The sequence below is a fragment of the Microtus ochrogaster genome, chromosome 19, assembly GCF_000317375.1.
Source record: "Microtus ochrogaster isolate Prairie Vole_2 chromosome 19, MicOch1.0, whole genome shotgun sequence".
Classification (NCBI taxonomy): domain Eukaryota; kingdom Metazoa; phylum Chordata; class Mammalia; order Rodentia; family Cricetidae; genus Microtus; species Microtus ochrogaster.
In genome coordinates, this window is record NC_022021.1 from 29,395,935 (window position 1) to 29,422,044 (window position 26,110).

General features: G+C 41.6%; 2 protein-coding genes across 5 annotated transcripts in view; both read left to right on the forward strand.

Annotated features, from left to right (window-relative positions):
- Window positions 1–9,193, forward strand: part of Ranbp3l (RAN binding protein 3 like) — a 44,901-nt gene extending 35,708 nt beyond the window's left edge. For both annotated transcript variants that reach the window (XM_013349770.2, XM_013349769.2), the window contains 4 exons: window positions 1,194–1,314; window positions 2,906–3,048; window positions 5,169–5,349; window positions 7,160–9,193. In XM_013349770.2, coding sequence (XP_013205224.1) covers window positions 1,194–1,314; window positions 2,906–3,048; window positions 5,169–5,349; window positions 7,160–7,203 — 489 coding nt within the window. In that variant the 3' untranslated portion in view covers window positions 7,204–9,193. The remainder of the gene's footprint in view (window positions 1–1,193; window positions 1,315–2,905; window positions 3,049–5,168; window positions 5,350–7,159) is intronic.
- A 4,161-nt stretch (window positions 9,194–13,354) lies between these two features.
- Nadk2 (NAD kinase 2, mitochondrial) overlaps window positions 13,355–26,110 on the forward strand; it is a 42,147-nt gene continuing 29,391 nt past the window's right edge. Inside the window, exon 1 of one of the 3 annotated variants that reach the window (XM_013349755.2) lies at window positions 13,355–13,851. In XM_013349755.2, the coding sequence (XP_013205209.1) occupies window positions 13,594–13,851 (258 nt within the window). In that variant the 5' untranslated portion in view covers window positions 13,355–13,593. The remainder of the gene's footprint in view (window positions 13,852–26,110) is intronic. The other 2 variants (XM_005356610.3, XM_005356611.3) reach the window with 2 other exon arrangements.

Consider the following 26,110-nt stretch of genomic DNA (forward strand, 5'->3'; position numbering starts at 1 on the left):
GAGAGAGAGAGAGAGAGAGAGAGAGAGAGAGAGAGAGAGAGAGAGAGAGAGAGAGAGAGAGAGAAGGTTTACAATCACTCATTCTGTTCTGGAAGAAGAAAGAGGCAATGAACCTAAGTTTAGGATCCTCCTGCTCTAGCTTCCTGAGTTCTGGGTCTTGTATACATGGTGTTCTAGGATTCTGTCTTAAAATAACTTCAGACTTCACTTTCTACTTCTCATGTCTGCTCTCACAACCAGTGCCATTACTATGATCAACTCTACTAATCCTGAAAGGTGACTTGATTCCAGTTTAAGATAAAAAGCTTTTCTTGTTATTATTGTTTATTAAAGTGTTGACTTTTGCATAAATCAAGAACTTCATAGATGGATGCTGTATCTGATTGGGGCTGTGGTGTCAGGGACTCTCTGTGGAGTCACTGTTGTTAAAAGGCACCAGTCCTCCACTGTCACGCTTCATCTTCTCCCACACTCTCTCCACTCCCCCGCATTTCCACTATGACCTAAGGATACTTTTACTCCAATGTGCATCTCAGGGTTTAATTCCGGCCTAACTGAAGTAACTGTTAGAAGTCAGTCCCTGGCACACTGCATTTTCATTTGGATATGCAAGATGATGTCTTATGAACGGGAGTATTTGATAACTGGCGACCGTTAAATTGCCACAAGGGTCCCTGTCTTATCATGTCATAGCTCTCCATGTCTGTGAGCTGTGTTTGAAATATTTTAGCATGCAAATCCATTATTCATTCCTTTCAAATAACATTGTGGCCAAAAATAATATCAAATTTAATGCAGAAATTGGCATATAGACATACAATAAAGCAGCAAATATACATGGTAACCTATACTTTTAGAAAAAGATGAAAACATATTTGTGTTGGTATGTATACCTGCAAACATCTCTGAAAGATATGTGAAATACAAAAGTTACAGGAGTGTAAGATGGAGAGCAAGGACTGGGAATCCTTTTCATTTCACATCATGATGTTATTTTTATATTTTTCCAGTTTGAACTATTCAGAGGTTGCACATCCTTGAAAGTTAAATAAATCTCAAGTTCTAGTTCATTTATCATCAACAAAGATTAAATAAGTACAAGACAAGTCAGATACAAAAGCATTAGGGCACAAGAAATAATTTAATCTAAAAAATTTTTAATATATCTGACATTTTAAACAATTGTCATTTAGATCAACTGCAAGATCTTTGTATTCACCAAAATAACACAATCCTGGACTGAAAGAGGCCGAGGAATCTTGCGGCTGAATGACATAGCCAGCGGTGACTGTGGGACACTGCAGTCAAGACTAAGTAAGAAACAATGCTGTAGGGAAAATGGGTAAAATTACTCAGGAAGATTCACACTGCTTTCTGCAGATGCATTACCAAACACACCAATAAACCTGATGATGGAAAACGACTTCTAATTTACGCTAGGATCTTTTCAAGGAAGCTCACCTACCAGACAGCATGGGTTCAAATTTTTCCTCCACCACTGACTAGCAACCCCAAAGAAATGGCTTGACCATATGAATTCAAATTGTGAACAACTGTAGTCTGTGGTCTTTTCAGTGTTTGTGAGAATTTACTGAGATACTATAACTCAAGTCTTTTGAGCAGCTGTGAAAATCTGATGAGATGCTGTGTGGAAGGCACCTGTGTCAAAGCTAAGCCCACAACTCAACAGTGGTATCATCAGCACCAAAAGGGAAATAGCTTTGTAATGTTCAAAGTTTGGGGGAAAGAAATACCTGACACATCATGCATGTATCCTTGGCATCCAAACACAGCGTGGAGCTGGGATGAGGGGTCAGCTTCTGAGGAAACAAGTGTGTAACTGTTGCGTCCTGCAGCAAATGGGTGATCAGAAGCTGGGGGAAGATTTCAGATGTTTGGCATCCAAAAGGGCACACTGGCCTTTGTTCAGAGGCCCAAACCGCATATGAGCAAGGGTAGAGGGCTGGTGTGGTGAATTATCTTGCCAGACAGTTCTGAGAAGTCAATATTTTGAAGAAAAGTACACATAGAATCTGGACCAAGGCATAGGAGGATTTGTTGAATTTCAAATGTCAAGCTCAAAAACTGGAAAGGAATAGAATTCAGAACAAAAGACCAAGAACAGGGTTTTCAACTTTGTAATGGGTAAACAGGTTGCTAGATCATGCAACCAAGGAAGTACTGATTGTTCACTACTCTGCTTTACTTCTGCTGCTCGCCAGGAAAACAAGTAAGACCAAAATTTCCAAACACCTTTATTGTTGTTGTTATTATGTGGGTAATATGGGCTCACCACAGAAAGCAGCAAATAAATCAACCAAAGAATAGATAAAATAGTGTCAAGGTCTATCCTCTAGATATAGCATGTTAACAGACCACATTCTGTGGATGTCGTTCTCTGTACACTTCTATGCAGACTGCACAGTTTGTGCTTCATGGTGCTATACTGATCTGGCATTTTCTACACAGTATTCCATGATTGTCTTTCCACATGAGAAACTTTCTTCAGTACTGTTAGCGGATTTTCAGTATTCTCTTTAATGGCTGAGCTGTAATGGATCTGATTCAACATTTTGAACACTTAAACTTTGCTTCTGATTTTTTTCATTGTAAATGTTTCTTAGATAATCTTCATGTTACCAGGTCTTCAAATAAGCCTTTTAAATTTCATAATTTAAAAATTCTACAAAAATAGAACTCTAACACTGAAATTAAAGTAAATACACAAACTTTCTCTAATGTAAGGTCCAATTTTAAAACCAAGTTATAATCTAGCTAAATTACCACTCACTAGTGAAAACACAGCTCGAAAGACAACTACAGGATTAGCTTTTCCTTAAAAGATTTTTCTTCCAGGTTAAGGCATTATGAACTCTAATGTGACTTGTTCATTTTCTCGTCATAGTCATGCGCAACCAAGGCAACCTGAGGCTGGTCCTCAACAGCAGACTCTGGACCCAGATGAAGATTCAGAGAGCAAATCACAGAAATCTGCGAATGACTGCGACCGATTTAGAAGACGATGGTATAAAAATATTCTTAATTCAGGTAAGTTATTGATTTCAGTTATGAGAGCATCATCCTACTAATACAATAATTAGCCTCTTGCAATTCCTAATTAATTTTTGCATCATGGTATAATAATCTGCATGGTTCATCTAAGCCCTTCGGTGAAAAAATAAACTGCATGGTTGGCAAAGAAATCTGTCACCCATTATGATTATTGACAGTTTAATATGGCCTAACATTTATTCATTTGACACCAAAGTCAATATCAATCAGTTGGTCCTCATTCTAAGACATTTGGATGTTACTACCTAGCATTTCCTTTCCTACTGAAATTATGTCAATAAACATATCAGTTCCCAGTGTTTACATGGCCACAGTGGCTCCTAGGAGGTCAGCAGAGTCTTAACCTGCCACTGGCGCGGTTACTCGGATAGAGGAGGCTTTGTGGTCACAGCAAAACGTCCAGTGAGGAATGGAAAAGCACAAGACCAGCATGTCACAACCAGTCCAGCAGCAAATTCCAATGCCAGGCGTGAGACAATCTCCAGGGTAACGCAGGGAAGCAGTGCTGTTCCCTGCAGCAGGAATGCCTGCCCTCAAATACAAGATGCAGATCCAAGAGAGCTGCCAAGAACAAAGCTTTCTTCCCACCACCCCCAACCTTCTATCCCCAACTGGGTTTTCCCCATAGCCTGAGACTTGGAAGATTTGAAAGATATGAACAGCCAAATGATATGGAAGTAGATAATAGTATAAGTGGATAGACTTCCACTAAGGAAAGAAGAAAAAATGGTATGTGACAAAACCCCAAATTTTATTAATTGAAGTGCTTCATCAGGTATAAGTGACCTAGGTAGTAAAGTGTTAGGAAAATTCAATCAGCAGCAATACAAAAAACAAACAAACAAAAAAAAGAGCAAGATGCTAAGATGCTAAGTCCTCTTTATCATTTAAGGATGTACTATCCCATCCCACTGGTTTTCATTGGGTAGAGCATGGTGGAGAGACTGAGGCTGCCTCTCTTCACCATTACCAGAACTTGAGCCATGCTGGTTTTTAAACTATGGCACATTCACAAGAGACAAACAAAGGGAATACAGTAAAGATCATCTGTTGTGAACACTATCAACATTTAAGTCTTACACTAATAGGCTAAGCATCTCTGATTTAAAAACTTGAAACCCAAAATGCTCCCAACTCCAGTTTTTGAGCTTCAACATGGAAATCTTCACAGCAGATCTTGTGTGATAGGTCCTAGTCAACACACAGGCACACTAATATATTGAAGAAAATTTCCATAGGCTGTGTGTGCAAGGTGTAGATGAACCCTAAATAAATTCTATGATTAGATTTGGGCTCCATCCACAAAATATCTTAGTATGTATCTGTAGATATTACAAAATCAGGAGAAACTAAATGTGTACATATCCATTTATATGTGCACACTGTACAATTATATGATCTCCAAATTTCTTAGCTTTCATTAAACTGAATTACATGCAAAATGAAGGCAAAAATAATATACTTTATAAAACTGCTGAGATTAAAATGAAATGATGACACATTTCTTTTTCTTAGTGTGAATGAGTGTTTTAACGTTGTAACTAGACACGTCATTTATTTTTCTCAGCAACAGTTTTCTCCTTTGTAAAAGGAAGAGGGACAGTATGTCTGTACTAGTTGTTTTTGTTTCATAGCTAATGCTATACCAGTTTTAAGTACTCCTGCCATCATCTTTATATTAATGACAACCAAAATTTAGCTCTGAGACGTTCTGAGAAGTACTATGTCTGAAAATGTCACCATTCCTCCGAACCTCCTTCTCCACAAAGCTGTGTGGGTTGGAGGGTGGGGAAGTGGAGTGATGAGAAGAAGCAGAAGGCCTTTTCCTCTGAGCATAAGCAGAGAGGAACCATCTTAAAGGTCTCAATTCAAAGAGGATTCTTAAATTACGAAACTGCATTTGCTCCACTTAACATGTATGGATTGAGATCTCACAACACTGCTCACTGGTGTAAAATGGATCAGCTTTACTTTTTAACATGTTGGGCTGTGGGTATTTCTTTACCTTCCAGATTTATGTAATACAGTTCTGTCCTTTAGAAACAATGAGAGATAAAAAGAGATGTAAACATAGACATTATCCATTTCTCACAAAGGCTAGCGCCAAAGACATAGGCTATCTGTATGCAGCGATACATCACCGTCTTGTTGCCCTCCGAAGCCTCAGGAAGCATGCTGATGGCGATCCGGTTGACAGCCAATCGGACACAGTCCTCCAGCAGTTCAGCTGTGACGAGGACGAGGAGGACTTCATACAAGTCACTAAAAATGGATCAGGTAAATAACTCTTGTTAGGTCAGAAGCCTGAAAGCATCATGGTGAGCATAGTCCAGTCTCGGGTTGCTTTAAGTGAATGGTGGTTGGGGCCTGGCTGTTTGTATCCAGGAGAAGGTTGGAAAAATCTGTCTTCTCCTAGGGGCCTTCAAGTTGGCTTCCCTGTGACACCTGCAGGTCATTTGCCTATAAATTCCAAAAAAGACTTGGCTCACAATTTAAAGTATGACATTGCTACCTTGAAAGTAGCCATGACTCACGCTCATTTTCCCACGGTTCAGCCTATTATTGGCTACAGCTAGAGGCAACAGAAATGTATGCTATGGGATGCAGGTAAATCTAGTTTTAAGTCCTGAAAATCGTGTCTATTCCTCTTTTAGAATTTGATTGCTTAGAGAAACACCTAAATGGCCTAAGTATTATCTGCAAGGTCCTCCTCTGACTAGGGCAAAAATGACTACTCCTTAAAACTGGATCAGGAGTCACAAACGAACTGAGGCTGAACAGAATCAGCAGTAAGATGTTTTTTAGATTTTGTTTGTCCTGAAGTGTGGATTTGAATGTAGCACCCTGATACCACTATTGGTGGGGTGCACTGCCAAAGACCTAGTAAGCACTGCTGTGTCTGTGGACGTAGCTGTTCGAACAGCCACCTAGTCATTTTCAGTGCCAGCTTCATTCAGCACAATTCCATCTACAGGGACTTGGCAATGTAAAATGGTCATGTGATGAGCATTTTCAACTTTCAATCATTCGAAAATCTTAAAGCTTTCCTAATTATACATAATTTAAAAAATGATCAAAGAACATATAAAACAGAATGAAAGACTTTTCTTAATTATTAAAATTATAATTAAAAGGAAAATTCTACCGTGTGTTCAGATTAGGTTGTTAAATTCAGTATATGAGTATGATTTTCTACTTTAAACAAATCTATTGAACAAAAGGTTTATGATTCTCCACATTAAATGAAATTAATAAGTACATTATCTTTCATATTACAATGTTTATATTGTCCACAACAAAACGAATTCTACTAGAAAATGTCAACATGAAATGGCAAAATTTAACTAATGAGACACAGTATGAAACTTTAACTTTAGGAAGGGGCTGATATGCAACCGTGTGACTGTTAAATAAATGGAAATGATATAAGAAACTGTCAATCACAGGACCCTCCTCCTGCTATTGTTCCCCCTCACACAGCACCTTCTTCAGGAGCTATTGCAAACTATGCTAAAATGTTACAGAAGCTATAAAATGCCTGTTTGGATTTTGTTGCCCATGAATTAAATAACATTTGTTAGAAAATGTCATCTTTAAAATTATTAGTGACATTGTTGGTAAGATAGCTCAGCAGGGAAAGCATGTATCACTCAAACCTGACAACCTGAGTTTGAGCCACAGAGCCCACGTAGAGGTGGAAGGAGAGAACCAACGTCACAGAGTTATCCTCTGCCTGCATGCCCATGCCTTAGCACGCGTGTGCGCCCCATCTCTCTCCCTCCCTCCTTCCCTCTCTCCTGCTCGCTCTCTCTCTCTCTTTCTCTCTCTCTCTGTCTCTCACACACACACACACACACACTAACGATGATGATAAACTCAAAAGCTGCAAAAGAAGAGTATACATGAGCTAACATCAATCCCACTTGATATAGGTGGGAATGAAAATTATTAGCAATATTTTCTGACATCATTTAGACATATCTTTTTAGCTTTCATTTCCTTATCACTAAGATATTCCTGTTTATCTGCATTCGATATTAAGTCTAAATATGACATCATGTAATGAAATATTTTACATTCGCCACAGGCCCTTCAAGGTGGAACTACAGACAGTCAGTTGTCTGCTCATAGCACTCTCTCCTGTCACCAATCTACAGAAACTGGTCACTCTCCTGAAATGCCAGACCGTCCTAACCGAGGAGATGCTGCACATACCTTGAAGAGGTTTTTTTTTTTAAATTAAAGAAACACAATTTATTGTAATTAAAAGTTTCATGTTTTACATTTTGAATATTGTGGACAGAATTTAAGAAATGAACTCCAGAAGATAAAAATTCATCTTAATCTAGAACAGGATTTAATAACTAATTTGGATAACTCATCATGTTGATGAATATAATAATTAAAAGTATAAATTGTTGGCTTTGATAAATATCTAACTAAAGTATTTATTTTAGTCATACATTGTCTGACTATAGAAATAATACTAAATTTACAGTCATATCTTTAAAAGTATTATAGCTGCAAGGCATTTTATTAGGTCATGTTTATCTTCTGAGAAATGTATATTTTCACTTGCATTTTCAGTTTCCTAGTACATATATTCAGGGAGAAATTCTTTTACAAAAGTGTCCACTCATGGACTTCTATCCATTGCATCGCATGTATGTGACTCACAATCAGTTCACAACTGTTGGTGAATAATGGAACAAAATGTAATATATTACCGTGTGTCAAAAAATACAAAAGCCCAATATCAATGCTCTTTATTTATGTGATTGTCATTAATATAGTCTCGTAGTATGTGGATATGTAGAAACCCTTTTACAACAAATGTATTATATAGAGTCAAATAACTATCTCAAATTCTACCATTATGGTATAGTAATTTCAATATTTTTCAGAAGATGTTTTTATGCCCTTTTGATATTCCAGAGATATTTTATGAAGCAAATATGAAAGTCAGTCTCAGTACTTAGGGCCATGTTTTATTTTATTAGTGGCCCTAACCAGTTCCATCCCAGGATAAAGATTCAGGATCCTGAACGTTTTTGAATGTGATCTGAACCCTCATGTACATACTTGTAATGAGGTACAGACTGCTACAATGAAGAAACAGGTCTTTGCAAGTGTATATCTGAATAGATATTTTAAAAGTTAACATTGTTTAATTGCCTTCCTAACAACAAAATCATCTGCATGTACGTACTTATCAACCAAACCTCAGCTCAAATCTCACAGTTTAGCATACTGCAGCCGAATAAGCTCTTAAGAGTAGGATTTGATTAATATGTTCAGAAGAAAAGAGAAAAGGGACACCGAAGAGATAGGGACAGTTCCAGGGAAAGGAGTAAATTTAGATAATTAAGATTATAAAACTAACTCTGGTGCAGAACCCCCTCAGTGGATTATTCTTACTAGGAACATAACAGAGACCAGGAGGCACTTGAAGACCATATGAAAGCACTGATTCACCTATAAGACCTTAGCTTTTTGGGAACATTGTAATTATAGGATAATTGTTGAAGCAAGCAGAAAACAGAGGCCCCTTTATCTCTTGGCATGTTTCTCCTTGTTCCTATACTGGAATGGAAATGAAGCAACATTTTGTCTGTGTGCCAACTATTTTACTATAAGTTGAATCAACTCTGACTTTCTTTGGTCTTCTGTACAGATAGCAAAGGAGAAACAAATTTACTTTTGGCCTATACAGAAATGTCAGGAGACCCCCAAGTAGGTTAGAATGTCAGCAAGCAGGGACAGTGAAAACTTCTGGATCATGAAACAGTGACAAAGAGCAGAAACATGAGATACCATGCAATATTTCTTCATCTTGATTAAAAGAAAAATCTAGCCTTCCTCCCCCTTTCTTTTTTGTTTTTTTTCCTACAAACTTTATCTCCTTTCAATAAGAGGTAACCAATTATATAATAATATCAATTTTCTTGTTATTCAGAAGGTGATTGCTAATCCTTCATTCTGGATTTTCAGACATGTTATTTTTATCAAAAACTTCTAATTTTATGTTGAATTAAGATATTTTAAGATAATCTAAACATTCTTTATCAATAGTATTTACTCCAATTGTTTAGCTTAATTATGAATCATTAAAATGTTTTCTGTTACCAAATCTTATTTTACATCCTTTATGACTTACTTTTTGTTGGTGTGATAAAGCATCCAAAACAAGGGGACTTACAGAAGGAAGAGTTTATTTGGGCCTACAGTTCCAGAGGGAGAGTCCACAATGCTGGGGAAGCATTGCCACAGGGAGCCAGAGCAGGAAGCCGAGAGATCACTTCTCTAACCACCGGCAAAAAGCAGAGTGAATCAGAAATGGGACCAGGCTATCCACTCTGAAAGCCCAACCCCAGTGACATACTTCCTGAAGGTTCTCTAATCTATCCAAATTTTACCAACCAGAGACTAAGTGTTCAAATACTCAAACCTATTGGGGACATAAATTAATCAAACCACCACATAATCCATTATTACCAAAGCAAGGTACCCTTCATTCCCAGTGAAAAATAGCTCCTCAAGTACAGGACTATATCGATGTTATAAAGAGGAGTATGGAGCTTTCACAGAGGCACATGTGCGTGAGTGCTGTAGAGACCGAAAAGAGTACATTTTAAGATACCTGGAAATCTCCAAACTCAAGACATCAGTGTCGCTCTGCTTCCTGAGTGATGAGATTAACACACAGGAACAGTAATATTTGCTTAAGATGTGGCTATTGTGTACTTACTTGGATCGTTTGTTAAAAAAAACCACAGCTGGGCCTGAGAGCACACACCTTTAATCCCAGTACTTGGGAGGCGGAGGCAGGCAGGTCTCTGTGAGTTTAAGGCCAGCCTGGTCTACAAAGCAAGTTCCAGGACAGCCAGGATTGTATCCAGAGAACCCAAAATCAAACCAAAACAAAACAAAAGAATGGAACGAAAACCACACCAGCTTCGCCATAATAAACCACTGGGATTAGAGTTTGCAATTCAGTAACTTTAAAATTTTCTTGTCTGAGAGATGTGAAACTGATATCCTGTTTCATGAATACCAGGAGTTTTGTATCAGACCATAACTTCTCTATATAATCTACTATACTGATTGCTTTTTAAAAAATATCAGACTTGACGTTATCAAACTGAAATATAAGAACATATTAGAACTTCTAAGACAGTATTTGTGAACTGTAGTAATGGTAGAATCATTACTGGTAGAAATGATTGATGAATGGTTTATCCTAATAAGGTCTTGATAGCTTGATTGTCTTCTGACTAGAACATCCTAGAACTTAATTTCTTCCAGTCTAGGGGATAAAAAGCATTCCACTCCGATCTTTCTGATTTGTATCTTTCTGATTTTTAATATGGCTGAACATCTCTCAAGGGGTTTATGTACTGCAAGTGTTTCTTTTGAGAAAATTTTAATGATTTTGCAAAGCTAATTATGCCATCCTGTCCTTTTGCTGTTTTCTAGTATGTATAGCATAAAGCCCAGTCCCTTAGCATGGATGTAGCTCTTTCCTCTGTCCCCATCTGTAGTATTGTCTCCCAGTGTGGCCTATTGCTCACAATTCGCTGAAAATTCAGAGTAGCTGCTTCACTGGGTCTCTACACATTTGTTTATGCTATTTCTTGTGTAGAATTCCTTTCTCATTGCGGGGGGAGTTCAAGACAGGGCTTTTCTGTAGTTTGGGTGCTATTCTGGAACTTGTCCTATAGACCAAGGCAACTCGAACTCACACTGATCTGTCGCTCTGCTTCCTGAGTGATGAGATTAAAGGCATGCACCACTACTACCCTGCTCCTTTCTCATTCTTGATGACACTAATGTTTTGTTTTTTTTTTTTTTTTTTTTGAGACAGGATTTCTTTGCTCTTGTAGGTCAGACTGGCCTCGAACTCACAGAGATCCGCCTGCCTCTGCCTCCTGAGTGATGGGTTTAAAGGTGTGCGCCACCACCGCCTGGCAGACACTAATGTTTTAATGTGTTAGTTCGAGACATTTCCCAGATATCTTCCTTAACTCTTAAGCTGAATTGAAACCAGCTCTTCTGATTTCTTTGAAACACTCTGTATAATTCTACCATTGTACAACTTTAGGCTCCCAAAGAACATAGACCCTTTATTATTTGATTTCCAGCACCTGGAAGAATGTTCTATTCAAATATAATTTAGTGCCCACTAATAGATGTTGTATATTTGAACTGAAGAGACATACTATAGTAAGCTACAAATAAAGATCTGAAGTTAAGGAGAATGATGTGGGCTTAAGACACTGGTAATAGCTGAAGTCATTTAAGGCAAAGGAGGCTAATATTTGCAGGGTTTAATTTACAGTGAACATAGGGTTAGGCATTTATTCATTTATGGACGACTTTACAAGGCAGCTACTGTTTTATAAATGAAGAAATAGGCTCAGGAAGGTTAAGCAATCAGTTCAAGGTCCACAAAGCAAATACACACTATAGTTGGGATCTGAATCAGTATTTGAAGGCCCAAACTCTTTATTACACAACAGTGGATGAATTCACCATGGAGAATGGAGCGAGGGAGCAAGGGAGAGAAAGAATGCTTTAAGAGTCAATGTTAGGAGCTACATCTCAGAGATGGGTCTAGGAAGAACCCAAGAGAGGGAACTGAGAGGTCGCTGGCTTGCTCAGAGTCAACAGCCAAATACTCCAGAAAGAACTGAGCCAATTCAGCGCTTCACGTAACCAAAAAATTTAAGGATTACATGGTATCTTCGGGGTTCCCATCTGGTCATTTGGTAACTTTGGAAATAAGAGTAGTGAAGAAAACAGGGAGAAGACAAAAGGTTGGTGGTTCCCAAAAGGATGGATTAGAAACATAAAATAAGTGTACTCCATCCCCACCCCCCCACCCCTGTTCCTCAGGAAAAAAAAAAAAAGGTTGGCAGCATGAATGTGTCGATGACTGATTAACAGGTTATTCTGTCCAGAATCTGTATGTAAAAGGGAGATAGGGGACAGGAGACAATTGGGACTTAGAAGGTTATTTCATTCTTCAAAGTTTTCAATGTCACAGACATGGCTATGTTTAAGAACTTGAGTGGAATATTCACTGGGGAGAGAGAATTCAAGATACTTCTGATCCCTCTGAGAGGAAGTTTTAATGAAGCAATGCTTTGAGGGAGGCAGAAGAAAGCATCCAAACTAAGGTTTGACAAGGATATCCCATTGAGTTGTTTCTGGCTGTAAAGTGGGAGTCAAAACTGTAATTTTCTGGTTAGAGGTAATAGGTCTGACATTACAGAGGCACCTGAGTCTCATAAATATGAAAGAGCGTGCCTGGAATCCAGAAACCACTTCCTGGGGGTGCCAGGGCTGCAAAGAAGGGAGGACCTCAGAGGCAGGTGCCGCATTACTAGGCTGTGCACTGTCTTAGAACTTTTCCTTCAGAGAAACTTTCCCTTCTATTCGCAGTATTCTTAGACTAGCCTAGATTTCTATGGTTGTGTAACTGTCCCCACAGACTGACAGTCTCCCTTGCTCTGGCTTTCAAGACTACCCAACATTTCAAAGCCAGATCAATAATCATCAAACACTGTTTTGAGCTTGCTTCACTGTGGGCAAAGAATAAAGGGCAAAGTGCGAGCGAACATTTTAAACCTTCAGTCTGGCCCTACCCAATTTTTCCAACCTTTATCTTCCTGTCTACAGAGACACGCACCACTAGGCAAGACTCCTTCCCTCATTATCTTTCACGTTTCTCACTGACAGCACGGGCTCTCTAGACTGGTGCTTTTTGGCGATCAGGAGGACGAAGAGCTTAGATCTCTGAGCTCGTGTTTATGCTCTATGATCCTTCTCGCTATCTGTCATTCCTCTTTAATAAAAGGGCTCGGCAGCTTCATTTGGCACCAGGCAAACTTGGCCGCTTTGGGCAAGGTCAGTGTCCTCATCGCTTACCGCGGCTATCCAGCAGACACTGGTTAACATTCACCCAAGCCAAGCGCGGGGCCAGAAAGCTAGGCCATAACGAAAGCACCGAGGTGAAGATGCTCAAGCTTTCCCGCCAGGCACTCAAAACTCCATCAGCTCCCCCTAGGCCGCCTTAGACCGGTTCCAGCTGGATTTCCTCAGGCAGCTCAAACGCCAAATAGAATGCCTGCCCTCTCTCAGCCACAGCCAATCCCTGCAGCCCTTCGGCCTCCCAAACCTCCCCAAACTCTGATTGGCTGACGGCGCCGGCCTGGGGGCGGGCACAGAGAGGACTCCGAGGGTGGAAAGGGAGGTGGGGCCCGGCCGAGAGGCCATTGCGCAGGCGCAGGAAGGAAACGGATAAACAAACAAAACCCACCACCCGTAGGCCAGCCCCGTTCCCCGCCCCCCTCCCCCGCCCCCCTCCGGTCGTCTCGGGGGCTCCCCGCCCGCGCCAGCGTCTGGGCACGTCTCCCCGCTAGTGGCGCTTTCCACGCACGTCCCCGCACTTAACCTCTGCGCGCCCGGCGTGGTGCTGGCGGCGGGGAGTGCGAGCCTGCAGCCGCAGCCCGGCGGACCATGACTTGCTACCGGGGCTTCCTCCTGGGCAGCTGCCGGCGCGTGGCGGGTGGCCGGGCGGCTCTGCGGGGCTCGGGCGTGGACGGCCGGCGGCACCTGGGGCACGGGCAGCCGCGCGAGCTGGCTGGCCGCGGTAGCCCCGCCGACGGCGGCTTCCGCCCCTCGCGGGTGGTGGTGGTGGCGAAAACCACCCGCTACGAGTTCGAGCAGCAGCGGTACCGCTACGCGGAGCTCTCGGAGGAGGACCTGAAGCAGCTGGTGGGTCCTGGAGGGGGACTGCCGGTATCGGGGGAGTGAGGGGTGGGGGTGGGGGATACGGCTGAGCCCCACGGGACACGGGACACCCGCAAAGCCCGACGGCCTCCCTCCGATTGCCTGCCTCCCCACCCCCCTCGAGCGTGGGAGATTGGCGTCCCGAGCCTTTCTTGGAGAGGCCCCTGGTACCGGGACTTGAGAAGCCACGTGTGCCCTCGCCCCGGCCTCGGGACTCCAGACTCTGCAGACTCGGATCGCTGGAAAGTGTACTGGTGGCCTGAGGGTTGTTCGCTGTGGGGACCTCTCCCCAGGCCGCCCCGAGATAAAACATTCCTGTGTGCGGCTGCTGGTGGCAGAGAGAGGGCCATGGTGCCACGGACACACCCCCTTGACTCCCGGGGACCAAGGCCTGACGAGGGCAAATCCTGCTGGAATGTGGTCGCCGGTCCAGGGTCTCTGGCCGCTTCAACAGCGCCTGGGACCGCGAGGCAGGAAAGTTGACCTGAGATGTGTTTTCATGTAGGAAGGTCAGATAAGGGACAAGTGAGCAGGATGGATAATGGGTGAAAGGAAGAGCCTGTGTCTCTGAAGTACAGTGACTCCGCGATACACATGTGTGGTATATTTACTAAGAGCCTTGCCAGTTGTGCAAAACCAGGCGCGTGTGTATGTGTGTGGGAGGGGTTGAACCCAGAGTTTGAACTTCCCCAGTTTTGAAAATTTTAATTTTGTGCTACACAGCAACTTTAGGGAAATCGACTGTTAGCAGTTTATCTAGATTCTAGGTAAATTTTCTAGATTCTAGAAAAACTCCCATTGAACATCTGTGATTGTTGATTCCAAGCACCTGAAGGCTATAGAATTAGTTGTATAGAACCACTTTCCAGTTACGTATAAGAATAGGTAGGCTACCTATTCTTAAAACCTGGTGATGCTTTGTGATAATCATTTTTGGGGGAGCTAGGAGAAACCCGTTGTCTTTGCTTAGCTGTGGCATCTTGTCCGTCTTGTTTGATGGTCAAGTTGAAGGGTCACTTGGTAGAAGTCAGTGTGCAAATGTCTTTTCTCTTCGCCCAAGTGTTGGAAGTGTTCATAGAAAACATCGCAGTGGTAGAGAAGATCTGATTGGCCCGCGTCGATGGTGTAGTTGAGTGAAAGGAAGGCAGTGAGGTGGGGGGTTGCTGGCCAGATGGGAGCGTGCTGTTTCTATTTTGGGAAAAGAGGTGTGTCCTTTTGGTTATCTGCCCAACTTTGCAAGGTTCACCTTTTAGAAGTTGTGAAATACCGCGTATGCTTAGCCTCACACAACTTCATCTAAGACTCTCTGGGCTTACAATGGTACACTCAAGAAACAAGGAAACAAAATGAGTTGGTGCTCTTCAGGTCTACACAGCACAGGTGGGATTGCCCGGAGCTCTAGATGCTCCCTGGTTCTGTGTAACTGACTGCCTTTGCATTTTTTGTTTTCCTGAGCGAAATGAAATATTTGTACTGCAATGTTAGCTTTCAAAAGTTCGTTCACCTAGCTCCCAAGCCCTTTCTGCAGGAGCTGGCATTTTGAAATGATTTCAAGGACTCTGGAAAACAGGTAGTATCTGAATTGAGAATAACTCTTGTATTTCTGAACTAAATCACTACTAATAAAGCCTCTTAAAATGTAGGGGTAATCGGTGTCTATAAAAACTCAGACTCCCTCTTTGAGCGGAGATATCTCCTAATTAGTATTTGTCCATCACTCAGTGATGCTGTTAGATTAAGGCCGCTTTAAAGTATGACTGCTGGGCTGTACAGCAGAGGCTTGTGATCACCAAGCGAAGGAGGCAGAATAGGTTTTTTTTTTTTTCTGCAATTTTATTGGATTTCTCCCTTACTGATAGGAGTTGGCTTTGCATTGATGTTCAGGCGTATTTGGAGTGAGATTGCATTAGGTGTAGCCTGGGTAAGAACAGCTAAGGACACCAGGCTGTGTCAAGTTCTACCATGGTATTCTGTAGAGGGTAGGAACAGAAAGAATTTTACCTCATTTATTATATTGTTGGGGTAAAACCCAACTAGAGCGCATGAATTGGTTATAAAGAAAATGACGAGGTGTTTGTTTCATGCCATTGGTACTATGGCCACTGTGTAACATCATGGTAACATGATTTTGTATGAAAGCATTCTCTTTTGTTATGTTGGGGTTTTTTGTTCATTTGTTTTTCTGAAAAATAGGTCTCTATTTAGGGTACTTGTTAAAATGTACATAGTAGATGTTGACCAGAGTGTCCCTTAGCTTTCTGTCCTGAAGCCTCTGGTTTTCTGACTTTGTAGAAAGGCAAAGAATCATGTGAAGAATCTTTTTAATTGGTGAAGCCTGTACAAGAATAGGACTATATCCTTCAGCTTGGGGCAAAGGTTTGACTTTCAGTTGCTCTTCCTGGTGGTGTTACTTTATGTCAATCTTGCCTTTCTTCCCATTGGCTGATTAATGGCTTAGCTTGGGAATGGAAGACGGGAAGCCTTTTAGTTAAGGATTTAGCTTCCAAGTCCCATGATATTGCAAAGGCATAAAACAACTGTCACAGTCTGTTTGTGCCATAAGACCTGCAGCTGGTGGCAGAGGCAGAGCTCTAACAACCAGACACCTTGACAGTCATGGTTTAAACTTCAGATGAAACAAAACAGACTTAGACTTGGGAAGGATTTCTTGCCCAGAACATACTTTGTCAGCCAACGAAAAGGCTTTATTTAAAACACTCGATTGTACAAATCAGATAAGAACTGAGCAGCTTTCACTTAGCTTCTCCCATTCCGTTGTGGTTCAGAGGAACCATCTTCCATTTTTAGGAAGCTACTGAATAGGGTAAAATAAGTTTATTTAATGACACGTCTATTGGGTTAAGTTGTTCTGTTTATTGTCTTCATAGCTGATTCTTAGGTAGAGATAGAATGCCTTGCTTTTGTTTCCTTTTGTTTAAAAAAAAGAAAAAATAAAGATGGGTGGTTTAGGTTGTAGTTAACTGCTGGGCAGATAATTCTTTTCTACATCTATGCAGTCAGACACGTAAGTAGTTAGCACATTAAAGAACGTGATCTGGAGTGCTGCCAGGGCCTTCTAACTGAACCTTGTTGCTGTGAGATCTTCCAGCCACAGGCCCCAGAGCCATCTATCTAAGGGTGAACATCTGGCCGCTTGGCTTCTCTGCTTGTCAGTATGCAGAGGCTTCATCACCCAGGGAGCTTTAGCAGAGTACAGATTACCGAACCTTCCCTTTCATGGTTCTGATTCAGGTTAGAGAATTCCTACACTCTGCTTCTGTGAACCATATGCCTGAAATTACTATGTATGAATCCCAGAGATCTACAGGTTTTTTTAGGCCAGTTTCCTGTGTTTCCCAGGTGGCTCCCAGATTATACTTTGAGAAACACTGTTTCAGTAATCTCTTCATAGACAGGGACTCCTGGCTTTCTCTTGGACTTCATTGCTTATTATTTCTAGAACTTCACATGGTGGCATTCTCTAGCCATTTTAATTCTCATTGGCTGTGCTGATTTAGTTTGGACTATTTATGGATCAGCAGTACATTAAAACTGTTGGCCATGTAAAGTAATGGTGTATAATCAGCCTTTCCTTCTCGTCATCTTTTATTCAGTTTTGGCCCCGCAAATGACTCGTGTATCAGTTTGTGTGTGTGTGTGTGTGTTTCCTTTTGGAAATGATCTCTGTATATGATGAGTAAGGATAGCGGAATGTTTTTTCTTTCTTTTGTAAAAACTATTTTGTGTATTTCACATCATGCATCTCAATCCCACCTATATTCCCTCTTGAGGCACTCCATGCTGCTACATGACCGACAGATAAGCAATGAGGACAGCTCTCCACCTGCCTCAGGTGTTGACGGGTGGGGTGGGGCTGGGGAATTGCTCTCCTGCCCGTGCCACCACATGACAGGTGAGTCCTGGGACAGCTCTCCCACCTGCCTCAGGCCTTGTTGGGGGGGTCTCTTTCCCGCCCATGCTGCCACATGACAGATGAGTGATCAGAACAGCTCTCCCATGCTCACCACTTCAGGGCTGACCCACTCCTCTGCCGACAGGGCCCACTTTCCTGAGTGCTGCAGCTGGTGAGGGGTGGGCCAGCTCCCTCACCTACCGCAGGTGGCAGGGGCAAGGGGGGTACTTTTTCTATACTTTATCTCATTTTGCTTAATAATAATGTAAATTACTCTGTAGGGTTTTTTTTTTTTTTAGTGTCAAATACACCTACTACATTAATGTCTGTGTTCATATAAATGAGAATGAAGTTCTAGTATAAATACCCAAAAGTAGAGCGAATCAAAAAGCACATGAAATTCTAATAGGTCTCTCAGGTTTCTTCTCAGAGTGTGTGCGGATGATGGTTAACCTTCCTTGTTATCCTGACTGTGATTACAGTCACTGAGGATACTCCCCTCTGAGTAGGGCTGTGAGGATGTTCAGCTGAGGAATGTAGATAGCATCGTGCCATGACCTCACATCCCAGACTGAATAGAAAGGGAAAAGTAGAAACTGAGCCGAGCATCAGCGTTCATCTCTTACTGCTTCTCGATGGTGAGCAGTGTGAGCAGGAACTTATTCTCGGGCTACCATGTCGATCCAGCCAGTGACCGCATCCCTGCCAACCTCCACCCACATTAGCCATCCCTTTTTTACTTAAGTCACCTTTTTATTTTTTGTCATGACAGCCAGAAGAACCACATACAACGTTTATCTCCCTTTTTATAAGTGGTTTGTCAAAAGTTTGCCTCTTTGCTAACCTCACTAATCTTTATCAGTTGGCCTTTACCTTTGCAGCCCAGTTTGTTTAATGTTCTTCTCTGTTCACCCTTTGATGTCAAGTTCAGACAGAATCTTTTCAGAGTCCTTGATACTTTCTGTGCTTCTCCCTACCAAGGTTGTGCTGAGTATTATGAAGACATGAAAAATACCAGTCTGTGATGATTTCTTCTGCAGACGCAGCTGTTTAGGGGAGGCCATTCTGATGTTCTTCAGAGTGACATTCAGTTCTCTTCTTCCCTAGGCTGGTACCAGTTTTTTCCCACCCTGGGCCTTATCACCATCTGGCAGTATTCCAAGTTAGTTGGTAAGGCAGAGATTGCCAGCATGGGCTCTTAAAAGTAGGTTCAGGCTTCAAATTTTGAGAACCAAATTAAACAAAGAATGATTTTTGTTGTTTTGGCAGAAAAGGTTTTAAGTTCTGTGGAATGTAATTTGGAAACCAAAGGCCGAAAGTATATTATAAATACTTGCATTGGAGAAATAAAAAAGACGAACAAGCAAACGGTGTACTTTCCTCTTTTCTTTTCCATCTTTGTCCTCTGGGCAGCTGCCAGGATTTGCAGCTTGCCTGCCCTGTGGGTTTTCTTTTAAACTGAAATAAGATTGTCCCTGAGCCTTCACAGAGGGAGAGAAAGAGTGAATGTGACAGCATCTGAAATGGCCGTGCTATTTAGTTTTCACTGGTAATACAGTATATGTATTACCTGGGGAGGCATTCGCTTGAAGTGTGTGGACAACCCTATGCGTGTCAGTAGCTTTGCTTTCCAAACCCTGATGATCGCTCTTCCTGTGATCTTAATTGTGGGAAAGAAGTTTTGCATAGATGCAGGTATTTGTTCACTGATGCATGCTGATGTTGTAACCAGAGAAGTTCAAGTTGGCTTTATTTCACTCTTTCTAACATGTAACAGAAATACGTAATTTCAAACACCAGCCACCGTGACAGTTATTTCATGCTTTAGAGATATTATACCATGTTTTTTCCTTTATGATCACCCACTAGATGTTCATTGTGCAGGTAATTAGACCAAGAAGCACATTTGCATTGCCACCCAACTGAAAGTTTTATACTTGGTGTGACATTGATTTGTCATTCCAAAGCAGTTACTTTTCTTACTTTTCTTCTTTTTTTTCTCTTTAGATTAATTTACTATTTTATGTGCACCAGTGTTTTCCCTGCATGTATGTCTGTGTGAGGGTGCCAGGTCCCTTGGAACTGGAGTTAGAGACAGTTGTGAGGAGTTGAACTCAGGTCCTCTGGAAGAGCAGCCAGTTCTCTTCACCACTGAGCCATCTCTCCAGCCCCTGCACGTTGCTTTTTTTAAGATCACTGAGGTGAACTAAAAGGTGTTATTTTAATACTGTGAAGTGGTAATTAGTTAATTTTACACTGCTGGCATCAAACCCTGGGCCTTGTGCCTGCTAGGTAGTGGTCTGCCATTAATCTACATTCCCCAGCTTCATGGAGTGGGGTCTCTTCTCTTCAATTCTCTTTTCTTTTCTTCTCTTCTCTTCTCTTCTCTTCTCTTCTCTTCTCTTCTCTTCTCTTCTCTTCTCGTAGTTGCTTTGAGGTAGCTCTGGTTCTGAAGTGCTTCCTCTTTCATGAAGCTTGTTTGTGATAGAGAATATAACATCAAAGTCAGTATTATAAACACTTGCCAGGGCTCCCGAGATGGCTCAGTGGGTAGAGCAAGGCTGAGGACCTGAGTGCGATACCCAGGACATACAGATGAAAGAAGAGAACGGACCTTCTCCAGCTCCACATCCAGGCACACGGCAAACAAAAGTGTAACCATTGTTTAAATAAAAACTTGCAAAGGTGTAATATGAGTTATCAGCACCCAGAAAGTTTTTTTAGTTGACTTAATTTGTTTTTTCATTTCCTGTTTTTTTATTTTCTGCATTTATTATACTTAGTGGTATGGCAGGTCTGGAGGTCTGTGGAAATTGAGAGAGGTGGTTCTCTCCTTCCATCATGTGGGTCCAGGGTATCATCCTCAGGTTGCCAGTCAGGCAGAGTCAGCTGCCTTCACCCTGAGCCATCCCACAAGCCCGACTAACTTTGTTAAGTAACTGTTTACCAGCAATGTACTGAACCAGGGACCAAAAACTAGTTTCCAGTGACTGGAGAAAATCCATTTCATGGTGTTCTAACTCCATAGTCCCTGAGCATATGGAAAAGGAGGAGGCTAATTAGGAAGGATGTAGATAAAGGGGAGCAAAGAACCTTGAGGGTTTTTTTCTTTTTATTTTACAACCTTTAATAAATTTTTTTTGTGTAAAGTGTTTAGTGTTGTGATCTTCAGTTAGGAAATATTTCAGGCCTATAGAAAATTTCACAGTAGCAAGATATAGATACATGTGTATTTAACTACCTAGACGTAGCATATACCATTTTTGCATATTTGCTTCAGAACTTTTTAAATGGATGTACTCATGTATCTCCTGCACACATGAGGAGTCAGGCCAGAAGATAACCTTGGGAATTAACCTCGGGAAATACTTTGTAGCTCCCTCTCAGAGGAGGTCTCTCATTGGCTTGGAGCTCGCCATTAGGCTACAGTAGATGGTGGTAAGCTCCAGGGGTCCTCAGTCTCTGCTTCCCAGCTCTGGGCTCCTAAGTGAGGACCAGCAACTCTTTGTTTAGGTGCTTGGGAGTGAGTCAGGTCCTCATGTTAGTGTAGCAAGTACTTTCCCAAATGAGCTCTTCCTGCCCTTTTTTAGATTTGCTTTTTTGTAATAACGCTAACTATTAACAGTGTAGCCCTATTCATCTAGCGCGTCTCTCTGCTCCTACCATTCCAAGGGTAATCTCTACTTGTGTGAAGGTGTTAGGCATATACATTATCATGCAGATGGTTTTATATTGATATGACTCTCTACAAAAACATATAAAATTTTATACATGTCTAAAAAGTTATAGCAATGATATAGGCTTTAGAACATGTGCCTGGTCTTTACAAATTTGCATTTATTAACTGTTGTTTTGAAAAGTTATCTGTCTTGATACAAATGCATTCACTACGTAGTGTTTGCTTTGTAATAGTCCTCTTTGGGGTTATTACAGATTGTTTGCAGCTGTTCTATTTTACCTTTAAAAATATCATTGTGTGCATGTGTGTGTGCATACATGGTTTGTGTGTGGGTGCACATGTCACAGCATATAGGTGGGGTCAGAGGACAGCTTTGTACAGTTGGTTCTCTCCCTCTACCTTTTCACGTGTTCCAGGGATAAAACTCAGGTCACCAGGCTTGATTGGCAGGTGTCTTTGCTAGTTTAACCGTCTTGCTAGCCCCAGTTTTCATATTGTTAAGGACAATTCTAACTAAAAGTAAGTTTTTCATAAGCATTGGATGAATTCCCCAATCTACAAATTATCACCATCACTTAACAAGCTTTCACGTTTTTACCAATATGGTAAGAGTAAAATGGTACTTTATACTTTGAGGATGTTACTAAATGTTGAAGGATGGAGGAGTTTGCATGGGTGAAGAGAACAAAGAATGAAGTTCATCTTTTAGCCAATAAAAACTGAAACTTTGTGATCCAGTCAGAAACCTGACATTGTGACTTGTTTTAATTGGAGTAAAATGCTGCAGGAAACAGTGTAACCCAATTTGATAGAATATTTTACTTTCTGTTTAATTGAAATGTTGGCTGTTCTCTCCACCTCTAATGTATAGCAAGGGCATGGTTAGTGCTCAACCATCGGTGTATTGAGGTCATGCAGGTAGCCTGGGTGAGACAGGCAGATGTTAACTGTATTCTAAGTTAGCACCCTCTGCTAATGCTTAGAATCCAGTCTGTCTTCATAGGAATGGAGCGAGCCAGAGGTATGAGGTTTTGGTTGTGTTTGGGGATTAGGATGAAGGTGACTCTCAGGTCTTGATGATTAGGATCGGATAGGAGTTTATCGAACTTTTAAGGGATCAGTTCAGAGAATCCACAGGCAAGTTTTTCCATTGTGCACGGCAGAGTTGTTGCGGTCCAGACCTGAGGGTGGCAGTGTGGAAGTGACACGGTCTGAGGAAAGTGTGCTCAGCGGTGTGTAAGCTAGTGTGGAGATAGAGTGTGAGACCTGAGGGTGGCAGCCAGGTTCGTTCAGTTACCTGAAGAAATAATGCCTTTATTAATGGTGTATGACTCCCAGAGTACACATGAGAATGGGACCATGCAGCCTTAGAGATCTTGGGGTGAGAACTAGGACTGGGTGGGGTGCCAAGGATGTTTGAAAAGTGAAGTCTATGAATCAAGAGAAGATAGAGCTGATGGGACAGGTTTCAGTCTCTGACGCATTCTCGGGAGAAACTGAGAACAGTTGGCGGGGTTGGCGGGGTTGGCGGTTACTCAGGAAATGTCGGGAGAGCTGAGGAGAGAGCTGAAGCTAGAGCCTTGACAACACCAACCGTAGGGAAGACACAAATAGAATGAACAAAATGAATACTGGCCAAGGCAGCTGGGATGAAGGGAAGGGAGCTCCTGGGAGATAAAGTCAGTTGAATCCATAATTGGTCCGTTCCAGCCAAACAAGCCTTCCAGAGTTGGTGCTTGTGGCCTGAGCCCGAGAGGCGAACAGTTGATATTACAGCTGCTGAAAGGTGCACACACTTTGCAGGCAACTTTGAGTAATAGCAAGTCACCTAGTTAAGTGTGTAAAAGGATGATTGAATTGTGTTTAGTTAATTTACTTAGCAAACTTTCATTATCTTACAAGATTGTGTGTTTTATATGTTAGAACACTGTATTGACCTTTCACGGAAATTAAAGAGTCCAAAATAATAACCTTACCTGGTAAAACATGTTTTAAAAATTTGTAATTGTAATGATTTTAATATAAGCCAAGTTAAAAAAAATCAGTAATAATGTAAAAATGCAGAAGGCCATTTGGAAAATGTCATAGTTGAAGCATGTGTGCAATGTGGCGGAGCTGTTCTCAGCTTCAGTTCTTTCATTCCTGTGTGTGCTGAAGGCACAGCGGAGGGAGAAGAGGTGTTGTTTTTTGGTGATTTTTTGTAGGAGAAACTGTATCACTTATAATGAGATATTCTGTCTATAGATTTATTTATTTTTAGATTCTTCTACTCTTTCCAAGTTGAATAATCATTTTATTTATTTCTTTGATGGAAATAATGCATACATTTTTGAAAAATAATGATTCTGAATATGTAATGTAGGACTTTGCAAAGTTGAGAATGTATTCCAAATATCTAACCTTTTAATTGTAACCCTTTTACAGGAATACATTTGTACTTGATATTCTGATGAAGGTGAGGTTTTAGGTGTCTGAAGCCACATTATTTTCAGGCGTCTAGTTGTCCCTTCTACCACAATTTGTGTTCTACAATAGTGTGAGTGCTATTTACATGGTAGTTCAGAATATTTTATTTGATGTTTCAGAACTGTTTGCTGCAATGTTTTGCCACTTATCTGCTTAGTCCTTGTTAGTGAGCCCAGCTGTTTCACCAGTGACCCCACCAGCTACCCCCACTAGCACACACCAGCTGCCCCACCAGCTACCCCACCAGCACCCACCAGCTAGTTCTTTAACAGCTAGTGTGTTAAAGAACTACAGCAATTGCATTGTCTAGGTGAATGTTGACCCTAACAAAGAGAGAGTGTTTACACAAGGAGAAATTTGAGATAAAGACATTTCTGCTCCATTGCTAATCTTTAGCTTAATTTCCGGCAGCTTGATGAGAACAAGGAAGTAAGAACAGAAGTCTCTTAGCCTGTTTATGTCTCTTGTTCCAGGGTGTATATTCATAGTCCAACCAAAAGTTGGAAGAGAAGATACAGTGTTTGGGCAGGCTATTGAAGTCTAGGAATCAACTACCCTTAAGTTTTATTTTTGGCAAGTGAGAAATGATAAATTTGATGACAAAATTCTGAAAGATTTATTGTACATTCAAAATGCTTTTCTTCACCCTGGGCTGTTTGTAGTCTCCATTTAATAAATTTGATTGAGCTCAACTAATATTTAAATAAACAGTAGCCGGGTACTCAAATGCTCGCACACATTACATTTTAAAAATCTTTATTTCTAACTTTATGAAGTGTTCATTCCTAAAGTGAAATCGTGTATGGCGTTACTATAACAAAATCATATGTTTCCTCCATATCTTGGCCGCTCCTCAGTCCTGACCAGGTAGAGATTACCTGCACAGCCAGCACTGTAGGCGGGCTGTCACTCAATTTGTGGTCCTTGGCACCTGCTCATGCACTCTTGATGCTTTTCTGAGACATGCATCCCCAGCAGTTTCCCCACCCCAAGCCGAAACCTGAAAGGGCAAATGAATGAATTCACTCAACAGATAACTTACCCAGTAACCAGGTCCTGAGGGTGCACTGGTGAACAAGAGGTCGCCGCTCTTGTGTAAATTATATTCTACTAAGGGGATGTAAAAAATACACTCATGACAATTTTAGGTGTAGCAAATTCAGTGGAGGGAACTAACAGACTTTGAGATAGAGTGATTGGCTCCATTCCAAAAGACTAATTGGTTTGGCATCTGTGAGCCATAAGCATGCTCAGGACCTTGATGTGTTAGTGGTTAGGCCGTCCTTGTACTTAAAAGCCTGAGGACAGTTGGACTTGGGCTGCAGAATGGAGAGAGTTCCAGCCGTGCAAAGAAGAGCACTGCGGGAGGGCTGTCAGGGTACTCATAGTTAGTTGATCATTGTCTGTGAGGGGCATAGACTGTAGGCCCAGGAGCTGGAGAGAGGCGTGTGCAGTTGTCCAAATTGTGGTAGTGATGAGCGCAGAGATGTGCGTTGATGGTCTAGTAATTGGATATAGGGATAAGGGAAGAGGTGGTTTCAAGTGTGACTAGCCTTGACTTAAGCTGTAGGCGGGGAGTCCTTAGAGTAGAAAACGCAGGGCTTGGTATTGAATATTAAAAGATGCCTGGCCGGGTGGTGGCAGCGCACACCTTTAATCCCAGCACTCAGAAGGCAGAGGCAGAGGCAGGCGGATCTCTGAGTTCGAGGCCAGCCTGTCTACAAGAGCTAGTTCCAGAACAGGCCCCAAAGCTACAGAGAAACCCTGTCTCGAAAAACCATAAAAAACACCGTTAACAACAAAAAAACCACCACCACCAACAAAACCCCCAAAAAACAAACAAAAAGATGCCTATTAGCCATCTAAAGAAAGATGGCCCAATTTCTGCTGAGTCCAGACTCTCCAGAGCTTGGGATAGCAGTTGGAAATCCTTAACATCAATAAGCAGATTTCTTTTAAAGTCACGGAGCAGGGCGTCCTGGAGAAGACAGGCGGTTTGGCTCATCGCCCTTGAAAGTTGTTTGATAAGAGGTTTCAGGTCTGAGCAATGAGGGGCAGGAATCTAAAGGGGCATGCTCTACTTGTCCTTAGAAACAAATTTATTTGTGTTCACTTGGTTAAGATGAATGAAGGGTTTTCGGTTACCACTGTGCTCACTGCCGATTTGGCCTGAATTTAGTGATTCT